This window comes from Pituophis catenifer, unplaced genomic scaffold, assembly GCF_029215685.1.
Source record: "Pituophis catenifer annectens isolate HBS135680 unplaced genomic scaffold, rPitCat1.0.hap2 SCAF_1, whole genome shotgun sequence".
Taxonomy (NCBI): domain Eukaryota; kingdom Metazoa; phylum Chordata; class Lepidosauria; order Squamata; family Colubridae; genus Pituophis; species Pituophis catenifer.
The window spans coordinates 283,417,453-283,432,328 of NW_027256881.1; the positions used below are offsets into that span (position 1 = coordinate 283,417,453).

A 14,876-nucleotide genomic window follows, 5' to 3' on the forward strand; every position below is an offset into this window, starting at 1 on the left:
AAAATATAAAGGATTAGAAGGAAATAAATAGTAAGCGTTGCCATAATTGTAAATGTCACTGTGATTGTAGCTGCCAGGCAATCCTTCAGGCCACACACTATCGGTCCATAGCCCCATAAAGGAGATATGTCCTCAGCCAGGGACAGAGTGCAATTAACACAGTCCCTTCCTTTTCAGGAGATAGGGAAGGATGGTTCCTTTTAAAACATGGAGAGGCCCACCAGTAATGCCTCTTGACTCAAAAAGGAAAAAGCACAGATACACCATCTTTCCTTTTAGCATTTGATTAAACTTTGGAAACTCCCTCAAAAGACACATTCTTTAAACACTAAGATCAACAAAGTATTTTGTTGCTGCTGCTGTTTTCCTTCATAATGCTTATATTTTAATTATTGGTATTATCTGTAAAATTTGAGCATATGTATATTTTATTTATGTTTTTTTAAGATACACTTTGTTAATTTTTTTTTAAAAGAGATGACTTTCCAGTTCTTTACCAGATATGGGAGCATGATTTGTTTTCTAGGAAAGATGAACTTATTCTTCTGTTATTCTTCTCATCTTCCCTATTACCTATCTCATCTTCTTTTGACCATAACTTTGTTGCTTGTATCTTATGATTTATATTGTTTACTTAGTATCCTAGTATGATTAATGTTGATTGCTTATTTAGTATCCTATGGTTGTATCTTATAATTTATGATGAATATATTTTTACGATGATTATCACTTATTTATCACTTATTGCTTGTACGTACACTGAGAGATTTGTATCGGAGACAAATTCCTTGTGTGTCCAAATCACCCTTGGCCAATAAAGAATTCTAATAATAATATAGGACTAACAAAATCAATGATATAATTTAATTTGTTTAAATGTCATTTTTGTCAAAAAAAAAATTGGCTATTATAACTTCATTTTGAATTGCAACACTTTTAAAAGCTCTACAAGACCAGTTTTTTTTTTTGTAGAACATACAACCTATACAAAAGTAACTCAGTCTCTCTCTCTCTCTCCTCATACCTCTTATGAAGAACAGCTCAAGAATTCAGAAAAGAATCCACCAAGAATCTGAAGTCTCAATAAAACATTTAAAGAAGAAAAAACATTCTTATAAAAATAGAAGAAAGGGTCCTTGCAATGTTTCATGACCATCAGCTAAGCATTTTGCCACAACAACCCGGGAGAGTAATTATCAGCTCAATCCTTTAAACCATACTTTGGAGATTTGGAAATGTGACATTGAGTCATGCACTCCTCCCCCACATCCTCATTCTGCTCAATTTCTCAGGTTCCTATTTGTTCTAATATAAAAAATGCACCTACAAAAAAGCTTCTTGCAGTCAGGAGGATTTATGGCGTAGTTTTGCCACTTACTGAAATGAGAAGAGGCAAGAATGCAAATCCCACCCTTTTCCTGCAGCCTTTGATGAGATATTGCCCTGACAGTTATGGAATTGCAAGAATGGAGAGAACTGAATAACAAAAAAAAATAAAAAATGCTCATACTCCATTTTTTCTCTAGTGGAAATATTCTGAATATTCTCTCCCCTATGATAAATTAAAACTAGAGTTCCACCAACATACTGGATCCATAAGCTATAATAAGTGCCATTTCATCCCCCCCCAAATTTTATTAGTTTATCAAAATATAAAATACAGAAATACAAAGATAAAAAGAAAATAATGAGAATATAAGGGAGGGGAAGAGAAAGAAAAAAGTGTAGGAGAAAGGGGAAAAGAAAGAGAAAAGACTCAACCTTTGACTCTTTTTGGCACAGCAGAATAATAGCAATAGCACTTAGACTTATATACCACTTCACAGTGTTTGCAGCTCTCTCTAAAGTAATATGTATAATTAGTGCAACTTTTTTAAAAAAAAATGCTTTATACTCCAAGCAAAGTCTCAAATAAATAATTAGGGACAAATGCAATCATTATTTCTATATCAGTCATCAAAGTAAAGTATGATCTAAAAATGAGAAGCCACATGTGATAGAAGAGCAACAGCACAAAATTCAGATCATGGTTTGAACAAATGAACCCGTGACTTTTCAGAGGCCTTATTTTATTTTCATTTTACTTTTATCATTTCGTATAACATCCTTATTCCTACAACTTTCTAAAAAGCTCAAAATGTCTGGTTCATCTTATGACACTCTCCAAACATATATCTGGATTATCCAACGACATGCATCCTCATCTTTATTGTACAGCAAGTTAAAGCAATGAAACTAAAAAGATAAACTCAGTCATATCTACCAAGCAGCAACATTAATTTAAATACTTGCTTTCAAAATCAAATTCACTCGCACAACATCAAACACGGTCCTCAGTGTTTCAGCCCCACATAGTGATGCTCTCATAATGGCTTACGTTCTTTCTGTAAATGGGCTTCTCTGATCTCTTCTTGTACAGCAAAACCAGAACCAACCTAGAAACAGAAGCTGGCCAAACAGAATGGATCCAGCTTAATCAAAGAGGTCAGACCTGTTTTCCAACCAGTTGTTGGGCTGGTATGCCTTAGATGCAACTTTCTAACCAATAGCATGTGACTAACAAGCCTTGCGATACTGACAAGAAACCAGGAGTGTCTGATACAAGCTAGGCCTTAAAAAAAGCACAGCAATGCAGCTGCTGGGATGGTGAAGAGCTTGCTATAAAAAGAACAGTGCTCCACAGCTCCAGAATTTTTGGCTTCAACAGGCTTCTCCCAAGCTAAATAGAGGAAAAGGTATTACAGGGTTTTTAATTTCAGCATTGACTCAGGATTACAAAGTGTTAAGCTTATCTCAAATCTATGTCAGATTAAGCACCTCTTTTGAACATACCAAACCTGCTTCTTCTTCATTCTCCCCAACTGGTTGCCCACTCCCCATTACACCTGGGAAACCTTCAATTTAGATGATAAGAATCCCAACAGGCCATGCTTGGCATTATTTTTAAAAGAAGTTAAATACTTTTCACTTTTCACGCTTAAGGAAAACTTTGATTAGGAAGTGTGTATTTCAGGGGTGAAATTCAGCAGGTTCTGACAGGTTCTGGAGAACCCAGTAGCAGAAATTTTGAGTAGTTCGGAGAACCAGCAAATACCACCTCTGGCTGGCTCCAGAGTGGGGTGGGAATGGGGATTTTGCAGTATCCTTCCCCTGCTACGCCCACCAAGCCATGCCCACCAAGCCACACCACGCCCACCAAACCACTCCCACAAAACTGGTAGTAAAAAAAATTTGAATTCCACCACTGGTGTATTTATTTACTCAGTTTCATACCAGTGACTTTGGATGATTCGTGGAAGATTAAAAATTAAAATAGAGCTGAAGTATAATAAATGGACATAATGGGATTCAGGAACAACAATATACAACAGCAAATAGAACATCAATCTTGAGGAGCCAATTATCCCAGTTTCTCATATCCATGTAAATTAATTTTGACACAAAAAGCCCCCAGTCACTTACTTTTCTTTTTTCTTTTTCCTGACTTCCCTAAGTCTGTCTGCAACTGGAATTTTTTCCACTCTAAAGTAAACCCCAGTACTGCTAACATGCATGTTTTATGTATTGAGCAGAAGTATTTAAGAAATATTATTTGTTTTTCTGTACCTAGAACAGATATTTGGATCATACTATATACATGAACTATCTGCAACAGAATTCAGGATAAAGGCTTATTAAGAATGTTTAAAGGGAATGAGAAGAAGCAAGCATCTAGGTGAGAGGATGAGAACATCCAACTTAGTTTTCCTTTACATAGTTCTAAATATGAAAAGATTAACCATATCTTTCATTCATTCATTCGTTCATTTGCTTGACAGGGTCATTTAATCCATCATGTTCAGAAATACAATTTGAATAAGATTCAGCTGGGTCTCTTACTGAAGTGACTTTAAAACACAAACAGTTGGAAGATCTAAAATTGACAATTTCGATAACTAGAGTACATAAACATGTTCTTCCCAACGGATTCACAACTCTGAATCAAATCAGGCGTCTGATTAAAGAAGCTACAAACTGCTTCGTTTCCTTCAGGTTACTGTTTGCTGCCAGAGCGGTTGGGTGGACAAGCCGAGATCAGGTTTTTCAATCAAGTCATTTTGTGTTTTAATAGAAAGTTACTCAATTCATGTTTCTTGAACTAACATACAGAACAAAATGTAATTTTGCGCAATTTTAAATTTAGTAAGTTCTCCAGAAAAAAGAGTACAAATGTGTACAGAAAAAATGGTACATATAAAATGTATAAAGAAAACAAAATATCTTAATAAACAGTGCACAAAGACTTTTTAAAAATATGATTTAAAAAGGTAAATATGTAACTCTGGCTCTAATACTGACTCTAATACTAAATCTATATATTCTCGCACTTAAATTGCCACCAAAAATGTCAATGTTTTGTAATAATAAATATAGCGCTGTTCAGATAAGAAGACACCTGTCATAATATTATACAGTCTGGTCAGAAAACCTTTTATAAACTAAAAGCGATACTAACACTATGTCATACCTGGAAAGACCAGCTGTTTTTCCTGGTTGAGTTTTTTCTGCTTGTTTTCCCCTTTGCTTCATATCAGCCAGCCGCTGACGCATATTGATAGTCATCTCAGAACTCAGACGCCAAATGAAAATACAGCTGAAAGCAGAAGGGGGAAAATATTAATTTTAATCCAGGCATCATAGCCTGTTGTCTATATACCTTAGATTCCATAAAGTATCCCCCTATTCCATATGCATTCCCCTATGGACAATATTCATCTTTAGGCTTCCTAATTTTATGCTAGTACTTCAAAAACTATAAGCTTCTAGATTTAAGTTGCATTCTCCATTTCAATATACTTTTTACTTTAGATCAGGCAACTCTTTATATAAAAGATGAAACTTTCATTAAAAAAATTACATCATTTGGAAAGTATGGCAATGGTGCCACATAATGGTGGTTAAATTTTTGATGGGAGCTTTGGGGGACTCATAGACAAGTGGAAAATAGATACATTGAAATACTTATTTTTACTGTCCCTCACTAAATAAAGCCAGCAATTGCACCACAGCAAATCAATATTTGGGTTCTAGATTTCAACAGCGTAATCTTGGAAGGCCTTGAAAGCCATAAAAATGACTCAGGTGAGGAGCGTATATAGCCTGTCAGTTGTTCAGCTCAAGAAAGCAGCATTTCACATCCTCTTTTCAGACTTAAGGAATCTCCATTTTAATTTGAAACTTAATGACCAGGAGTGTAAAGCAGAAAACGAAGCAGGTAGAATAGTTACCTAAGAACTCTCATTTAAAAAGTAATTTCCAAATCCATCTCCATTGTTTAAAATGGGAAATGCTAAGTTTCATTTTACAGATGAAATTTAAATAAAGAATATCCTTTCACGTACCTGTCACCAGAGACTGAAATCAAGTGTTTACAGTCATTACTGAACATCATCCCAGTTACGATCTCTGTAAAAATCAGAAGAACAAGCCAAACAGTTTTTAAAATTTCCTGGTGCAAAACAACAGCCATGTGGTAGCTTGGAGATCCTTGGCATTTCTTCTCATGATCTTTACACATACAGGTAGTCCTTGACTTATAACAGTTCGTTTAGTGACCATTCAAATTACAATGGCAAAGAAAAAAGTGATTTATGACTGTTTTTCACCGTTATAATGTTTGCAGCATCCCCATGATCATGTGATCAAAATTCAAATGCTTGGCAACTGGTTCATACTTATGACCATTGCTGTGTCCCAAAGTCATGCGACCCACTTTTGTGATTTTCTGACAAGCAAAGTCAATGGGGAAGCCAGATTCACTTAACAACTGTGGCAAGAAAGGTCATAAAATGGGGCAAAACTCACTTAACAAATATCTCACTTAACAACAGAAATTCTGGGCTCAATTGTGGTTGTAAGTCGAGGACTACCTGTACTTCAAACCCAGAGTTCAAGTCTGAAGGACTACTAAGAGGGCAGCTAGGGAGGTGGACAAAGGAACTGCCATCTGGCTGCTTCCTGCAGGGCTACTCTGAACAGAGCCAGTGGCCACCAACTGTCCTGCAGAAGGAACAGCAGGCACTTTCAATAGGGGGTACCTGCACAAAATTATCTGACTTATTCTAAGGATACAGTTAGTAATGTATTTATTATATATTATTACCATTAAGAGCTGTTTTAAGGTCTTCAGCCAAAAAGCAGAGGATAAATCTATTCTTAAAATATTCCATTGGCCTAGTTTTTTTAAAAAAAATATTTTTATAAACAAACACAGCTACCATCTCATCTACCAAAGCATCTACATATCTCATGAAATCAAAACTGCTTCTATCATTTAACAGCTGGATTTTGTCTTTTAAAATTTTAAAATGAGAAATCATTTTAAAAGATAAACCACAATCATTTCCAGTTTTTGGGGGGAGGGATCCTTGATGGAATCGAACTCTACTTCTACACCGGAAGTTTCACAACTGCACAATTTCCAACAAACCAAACATGAGTGTAGCCTTGAGCCGGTTGCTACACTTGCCCCTCCAAACTTCCTCCCCACCCAAAACTTGAACTGTTTTTGAAAGCATATTTTTGCATTACCTGAGTGCCCATACATTGTGGCTACACATTCGCCTGAATAGAAATCAAAGATAGAAAGGTTCTTGTCAGAACAACTGGTTGCAATGTACAGACCAGAAGGATCCATTTGTACCTGAACAAACAACAGAGAAAGGGGAGGGAGGGGAAAAACATGCATGGTTATCTGTGGTATAATTTCTAGGCTTTAGAAAATTGGATATGTAGTTTTGGTAAGCACGAAGAACTAATGCTCTATACTTAATGACTCTTTCATACTTCGTGCCAGCTACACCCATCTTGGGAAAATACAATTAGCTCAAAACATCTGGGAATACCAGGTTGGGAAAGGCTGTTTTATGTTGCAATCTGTATTTGCAACCACACCAGTTTTTCCCACTATGATTATGCAAAACCCAGAGTGGATTCAAGCCAGAAAATTGAGCCAGCTTGGATCTATGTGTTTATCTTTATTAGAGGGTAAATCAATGCGATGTCTGTATTTGCAACTCATCATTTGCCAAAGGCCTGCATAAATCATGATGCAGGTTTCTGACAAATTATGGTTCCTTCAACTCGTATTTGTAACTAATACATTAGGTGAAAACATGACCCTTATGTATGAATAAGAGCACAAGCAAACATATCTGCTGTTATAAAGTTATATAAAAAAACCAGATCACAAACATAACAAAATATGTAGTTTCAGGAATGCATTTTAGTATCTGAAATGTTAAGTTTGTTTTTATATTAAGTGTCTATGGAGCTTCTCAGTCATCCAGGTCATGGTTGTCCCAAAGGTGCTTTTTCAGGAGGCAACTGGACTTTCTGTTTTTTCTTTGAAGACGTTTTGCTTCTCATCCAAGAAGCTTCTTCAGCTCTGACTGGATGGTGGGGAATGGAAGGATTTAAAGGAATATAAAGTAAGTATAATAAATCCTTCCACACCCCACCATCCAGTCAGAGCTGAAGAAGCTTCTTGGATGAGAAGCAAAACGTCTTCAAAGAAAAACAAGAAAGTCCAGTTGCCTCTTGAAAAAGTACCTTTGGGTTTACTTATGTTACTGCTATCTGTGTTGATTAGAAAATGAAAGAACCATCCAAGGATACGCAGCACTGATTTAGGCATAAACTGCTTATTCCCCGATCTCTTGTGGAAATACTTGAGGAACACACTGCTGCCAGAAAAGTGTTGTTTTTTTTTTCCTGGAAGAAATTCTGGGGATCCTCAAACTAGAAAACAGCTTCAGGTGCTGAAAAAAAACGATCATAAAACTGTCACGTACAGTACGCAGGAACCTCCCAAGTTCTTGGACAGAGAGTTCCAGGATTTGTAAGGCTCCATATACAATGAGAAGAATGCATATGTATTAAATATTGCTTATGCAGCACAATCAGATGTTTATGTATATGGGTCAGTTGAGAACAACAACAGGGAAATTAGACACAGCTGCTGCTTTTTTAAAAAAAGGCATAGATTAAAGAACTTCTCTAAGCCATTATTCATATGCGCTTCCATTGTTAGTGCAGAAAGATTCAAAATGTAAAATTTATGAAGCTCAGCTAATTTCTGGGAGACTAGACATCGATGTTGCTCTCCTTTGTCTTCATGAGCTTTTCTTTAATTTGCAGCTGGAATGTTTCGCCAATCTATTAACCATTTTGTAGCTTACACAAATCCATCAGTAAATGTCGTACTGCAGGGTGTTAATAAGTATTCCATATGAAATAGAACTAACTTAAAATCTTACTCTCCAATTAGAATGTTAAGCTGGAAAAGCATAACGGGCATAAAACAAGGAAATGGGGAATAGAGAATAAGATGGAATACGACACAATTTGTTGTGGCAGAGTTAACAAAGGCCTTACTTTAATTAGAGTGCCATCTTCACTTTGAGATCCCTTGTATAGTTTCTTTTGCTTCCCACTGCTGATGTTGAAAATCCTAAGAAGAAATTCAGACATACAATAAAAAGAAACTCCTCTACTCTTAAATCAAAGCAAAGCTATTTATTAATGTTTTACAGCAATTAGCAAAATGTCTCTGGAAAATTATCAAAATGAGTACAATATTGTTCATACGCCTGAATGCTGAATGCATAAATTCCATATCGTTGCTCATAGCTAACAAAAATAGCTTTATCTCAATGAATTTGTATATCTCTTTTAAAAAATACCTCTATCTCTGTACTACAACAACTCATGCCTAAGTAGGCAAAACAGTGCATCACAGGACAAAACATTCTGAACCAAGGAACCTCAAATGTACTTCCAACTATTGTAAAACATCACAAACACACCTTGCAGTCACATAATTGCATTTCAGGTGCTTTGCAACCTGTTTGCACTTTGACCAGTTGCCAAGCGTTCCATGATCATGTAATCTCCAGTTGCAATCTTCTCTGATGGCTTCCCCAGAAAGTCAATAGGAAAGCTGGCAGGGAAGGTTGCAAACTTTGCCATCTGCAGATAAGACTCCCTCTCATCCTTGGGGGTTGCCTTAAGGGGCTGCCAGTCAAGGGTAGTTGAACTCTTTCTCCAGGCTACAGAAGCAGAGCTAAGCTCTTAAGGGTCTGATCTCCACATTTGCCTGACGGAGGACTTTTCTTCTGCACATAGAGGGGAGCTGAATACCATCCCATGGCTACAGAAACGGAGCTCAGATCCTGAAGATCATTGCTCCATTTCTGCAGCCCTTTGGAGGAGTTCCCCTCCACATATGGAGGGGAGCTGAAATCCTTCAGCAGGCAGCTCTTTTGTTCTGTCTGCTTAATAACCTGGACATTGCTTAACAACCACAACAAGGAGTATTGGGATTTCAGTCATTAAGCAAAGCAATCACATGGATGTCTAACTTAATGACAACTTCACTCAACAACCGAGATTTCAGTCCCAATTGTGGTTGTAAGTCAAAAACTATTTGTACATTGGAATCCTAGATCTACCTATTCAAAGGTAGGTCCAGTGGATTTGGTGAGGCTTGCTCCAAATCATGAGGATAAGACAATATCAAAATGTTCAAAGTCATAACTTTAACTTCTATGGGGAAAAAGCTAATTAAACACTTAAAAGTCTCTTTAAAAAAATAAGATGAAAATTACACGTGTCTCCTCAGAAAAACAAAGAAAGATTATTTTAGGTTTAATAGAATATCTAGGCAACATGTGTATCAAATTTACAAGTCCTAGCTAGGTCAAAATTTAATTTCCTTCTAATAATATACTTTTAAAAATATAAGCTTTCCAGATACATTTGAACTAGGAAGCTTCTATTATGATTTATGAACTGACCTGATTACCTTGGTCCATATACCAAACGAATGACCCATTGGGATCCCCATATCAAAACAACTTACTTTATGTGCGGCCAGAAGCTGAAAATAACATTCAACACAGCACAGTACTTAAACAAAATGGTTCAGTTGAGATCTGCATACGTGGGACTGATTGGAGTAGATTGTAAGTGTGACACCAAAATATAATTTTATGTCATTTTATTCTATTTTATATATTTATGTATTAAATTATATTTTACTGTATTTTACGGCATATAAAACGACTTTTTAACACATGAAAATCTTCTCAAAAGTCGGGGGTCGTCTTATACGCCGGGTGTCGTTTTTCTGTAACCAGGCAGACCAGCCCGAAAGGCTCTGACAAGCCAAGCTCTGACCATCCCAGCTGAGTTGCCTGTTTTTTCTTTTAAATGGCTCTGACTGCCTGCTAATCGGTAGCAAAAATCACCCCCCTCCAGCTTGCTTACCTTAGCTGCTAGTCGCAATGCTTGCCTTGCTTCACTTGCCTGCAATCGATTGCATCAGCAAGCAACTGAATCTCCCTGCCTGCAATCAAGCAGGCAGGGAGTTGTGGACTTCAACTCCCAGAATTCCTCAGCCAGCAAAGCAAAGCTGGCTGAGGAATTCTGGGAGTTGAAGTCTACAAGTCTTAAAGTTGCCAAGGTTGGAAACCCCTGTTCTATTGGGTAAGTTTTTTCCCCCTTTGGGAGCTTTAAAAAAAATAGTTAATTGGGGTTTTTTTTAGTTGTTCTTTTTTTAGACCTAGCCATTTAAAGTTTAAGAAGTTTTAAATTTAGCTGCTTTTATATAAAAATAAAAATAAAATAAAGTAATATTTGTGCAGGTTTCTGAGATTTAGTGTGTTTCTGTAGTGTTTCACTCTAACTACACAAACACTCAAAATCTCACAAAGCTGTATGTGGAATTTTGTGTGTGTAAAGTGTGAAAGTTGGTTTTTGGGACTTTTGGTGGCTGTGTGAGGTTCCTGCTTGTTGCAGGGGACATTTTGGGTCTAGCACAGCTGCTTTTACATTGTGGGTGAGCCAGTTGTGTTGTGTTGTGTGTGTGTATTTTTATTAATTTTATTTTATTTATTAATTTTATTTTATTTTATTTTTATTTGGTGTGAGTTGGAAGAGGGGTAGTCTTATACGGCAAGTATAGCCCAAAACCTATATTTTAACAGGAAAAGTCGGGGGTCGTCTTATACGCCCAGTCATCTTATACGCCGGAAAATACGGTATCTTATCCTATAACTATTGTATTTTACCCTACTCTTATTTTAAATTGTTTGTATACAATTTTATTGGTGATAAGTGTTTTCACCTTGTGCTTTGATATAGCCTTTAGGCTAATCAAAGCTATCATTTTAAACTGTATTTTATTCCAATTTCATTTTAAATTGTATTTTATCCAATTCCATTTTAAATTGTTTTTATCAGATTTTTAGTAATAATTTGTGTCTGGAACTCTGAACTTTGATATGGCCCAAGGGCTAAACAATAAAGTAAAGTAAGTATCTACCAAAACAAACAAACAAACAAACAAACAAACCCCTAACCTGATGTTACGGTCTTGGCATCCAATAGCAGCATATTTCCAGTTAGGGTCCACATCCATATCATAAAGAGTAGTCTTCCTAACAACATGATGTGTACGAGTAAAGTGAACCCCATCATTTGTCTAAAAGTAAGAAATACAATAGCAATGACATCTCCACAATATTTAATCAAATAGTATCATTGTGCATGTACAATATTTCCCCCCACCCCCCAAAGGAACTATGGGTGTCTCACCAGGAAATGTAAAGAAAGAAAAGACTACAATGAGACAATGATCAAACTACTCTATGATCAGTGCTATTATACAGTTCCTAACATTTGACTTTTAAAAAATGTATTGACTGAAAGAAAGCCATGAGGCCTAGAATATTGTCCAAAGCCTTTGTTTCCATTACCCCACCCCCTTAGAATCTACAACACGTTTCATAAAGAGTGACTACTCCAATGGAATTACCTTCTGTGCAGTGCGGAAATAGATGCTCTTATCAGCACCACAGCTGATCATTCTCACCTTTCCATCGTTGGCTGAAAGAAGAGAAAATGAGCAATCAAATGCTTTTTAATTTCTTCTATGTGCTCTTACTCATGCCTTACAGTTTTTCTCGATCAAGGGGTGTCCAAACTTGGCAACTTTAGGATTTATGGATTTCAACTCCCAGAATTCCCCAGCCTGACTGGAGAATTCTGGGAGATGAAGTCCAGAAGTCTAAAGTTGCCAAGTTTGGAGAACCCTGCTCTAGATAAGCCATTTGTCACTCCTCAATTCTTTGGCATTCAGCCTTCCTTATGGTATATTGTATAGCCCTGGCTTTATGTTTACAAGTTGTTTTCTCACTATTGGGATAGCAATAGGAATAGCATTTAGACTTACATATTGCTTCACAGTAATTTACAGCCCTCTCTAAGTGGTTTACAGAGTCAGCATATTGCCCCCAACAATCTGGGTCCTTATTTTATCGACCTCTGAAAGATGGAAGGCTGAGTCAACATTGAGCCGGTGAAATCAAACTGCTGGCAGCCAACAGTCAGCAGAAGTAGCCTGCAGTACTGCATTCTAACCACTGCGCCACCGTGAATAATTAATAATAAGGGCAAGAACTTGGATCTGGATGAGAAAACCTTGGTAGATCACCAAGAGCTGCTATCAAACTAGCAAATAAATTCATAAACAGAATTGTAGTACCTGCAAATTTCACTGCAGTTATGGAAGATGAATGTTCATCCATGGTTTGTTGTAGGCTATAATCCTTCTCTGCATCCAAGACATGAATCAATCTATCCCGACTTGCGGATGCTAAAAGCTTCAATCCTGTTAAGGAGATTAAAAAGAAGCAGAATGCTTATTTATCTGAAACTGAGGTTCTTTGTATTGATGAATACACTGGCATTTGGACAATTGCAGAACACAGTTGGTTCATGGAATTATTAGGAATACCAAGGAACAATGCCAAGTCCTTTGCAATAACCTTCATCAGAAACAGGACTAGTGAGAAGAGACTGAGACAAAATCCCAGACAAAAAAAGAAATATTCACATAAGGATAAGCAATCTACTCAGACCCTGCTACAATTTTAAGGACATTCACTGTTAGAATGGGCATACATTCCCAATGCTGTTGAATGGATCTGGGAAATTTCTATTACAGCGGGACTGGGCAGGAGTCCGGTAAAACAAAATTTGGTGATGCTCATTCTGTTATTAGCACAGATTGTTTATAATGGCAAGAAATAAAAAGCATAACACTTTGGAAAGATTTATAATGTTTTTGAATAATGCAGACTGTGCAGGAATGGCAACCAGGAGTACATCTATATCATCCCTCAGCTGGAAAGCTGATTCCAAAATAGCCTGAGCTAATTGCTTTACTTGTAGGCCCAAAAAATGTGCCATTTGGGCTTTCAGTCTTTCATCAGTGAAGCAGGGGCCTAATCATCAACCCTACTTCAAGGAAGAAGAGAGTGAGATCCTCTGAATCCAAAAGCAATCTTTCAGTGAAGATGCTCATAAGTACCTTAATTGAATGCCAGATACAGTGGCAGACTATGTTGATTGTCCATCCTTGGTTCTGGGGGGGGTGGGGAGAAATTTTCCCCCTCAGAACGGGCTCACAATTTGGGTGTCCTCCTAGACTCACAGCTAAGATTAGAGTAACATCTGTCAGCTGTGGCTAGGGGGACCTTTGCACAGGTTCGCCTGGTGCACCAATTGCGACCCTACTTGGATCAGGAGGCTCTCCTCACAGTCACTCATGCCCTTGTCACCTCACAGATTATTGCAACGCACTGTACATGGGGCTATCCTTGAAAAGTGTTCGAAGACTACAGTTGGTCCAAAACGCAGCCGCGCAAGCTGTCATGGGTGCACCTACGTACACCCACATTACACCAATTCTCCGTGAGCTGTACTGGCTCCCTATTGGTCTCCGGTCACAATTCAAGGTGTTGGTTATTACCTTTAAAGCCCTACATGGCTCAGGGCCAGGTTATCTTTGAGACCGCCTTCTACCGCATAGCTCCCAGTGACCGATAAGATCCCACAGAGTTGGTCTCCTCCGGGTCCCATCAGCTAAACAATGCCGGCTGGCAGGCCCGCAGGGGAGGGCCTTCTCTGTGGCTGACCCAGCTCTCTGGAACTAGTTACCTCCTGAGATCCGGACCATCCCCACCCTATTGGCCTTCCGAAAAGCGGTGAAGACCTGGCTCTTCCGGCAGGCCTGGGGCCGTTGATCTCGCTGTTGCGATCTGGTGAGATCCGGCCATGAATGGTGTGAATGGGTTTTAATTGTTTTTAATGTTTTAATTTTTAATGTTTTTATATATGGTTTTTAAATGCATTGTAAGCAAGTCTTCGGAGAAAGGTGGCATACAAGTTGAACAAATATATAATATATAATATATAATATATAATATATAATATATAATATATAATATATAATATATAATATATAATATATAATATATAATATAATATATATATATTTAATGCTGGGAGAAAATTGAAAGGACTGAATTGCAATCTGACAAGCTTTTAGTAAGGTATAACCACAGTGCTAATCATAGCTAAACACCTGAAATTAATCTGTCAAATGTGAACATGTGGTGGCAAATTCCATGGTTTAGGTCTGAAATGACAATCAAGAAACTCCTAACCAAAAGATATAGGAGATACGAACTCCTGAATGTGAAGTTAATATCCTGAATATGAATAACCCATGTTTCTCTTCATAATAGGGTGAAGCATAGTGCACCACAGAGGCAGAACAGGAAGAGCAGGAAAGCATGAAGCCACTATATCATGGAGGCTGGGAAAATTGTATGTCCTTTGGATTTTAAATATAGTTAATCCTGAGAATTTTTCTCGGGTGTCACTATCCAAGACTGAATATGATTTAATTGTATCTAATTTTTTACTGTTTTATATTATGTTAAATGATTTTTACTTGGATGTTTTAATGCTACTTCAGAATAACAGAG

General features: G+C 37.2%; 1 protein-coding gene across 1 annotated transcript in view; it reads right to left on the minus strand.

Annotated features, from left to right (window-relative positions):
• Positions 1-14,876, minus strand: part of MAPKBP1 (mitogen-activated protein kinase binding protein 1) — a 121,194-nt gene that overhangs the window by 22,774 nt on the left and 83,544 nt on the right. The window contains exons 14-20 of the mRNA XM_070931304.1: positions 12,587-12,712; positions 11,858-11,928; positions 11,403-11,524; positions 8,416-8,491; positions 6,571-6,682; positions 5,382-5,445; positions 4,508-4,633 (exon numbers count right to left, since the gene is read on the minus strand). Coding sequence (XP_070787405.1) covers positions 4,508-4,633; positions 5,382-5,445; positions 6,571-6,682; positions 8,416-8,491; positions 11,403-11,524; positions 11,858-11,928; positions 12,587-12,712 — 697 coding nt within the window. The remainder of the gene's footprint in view (positions 1-4,507; positions 4,634-5,381; positions 5,446-6,570; positions 6,683-8,415; positions 8,492-11,402; positions 11,525-11,857; positions 11,929-12,586; positions 12,713-14,876) is intronic.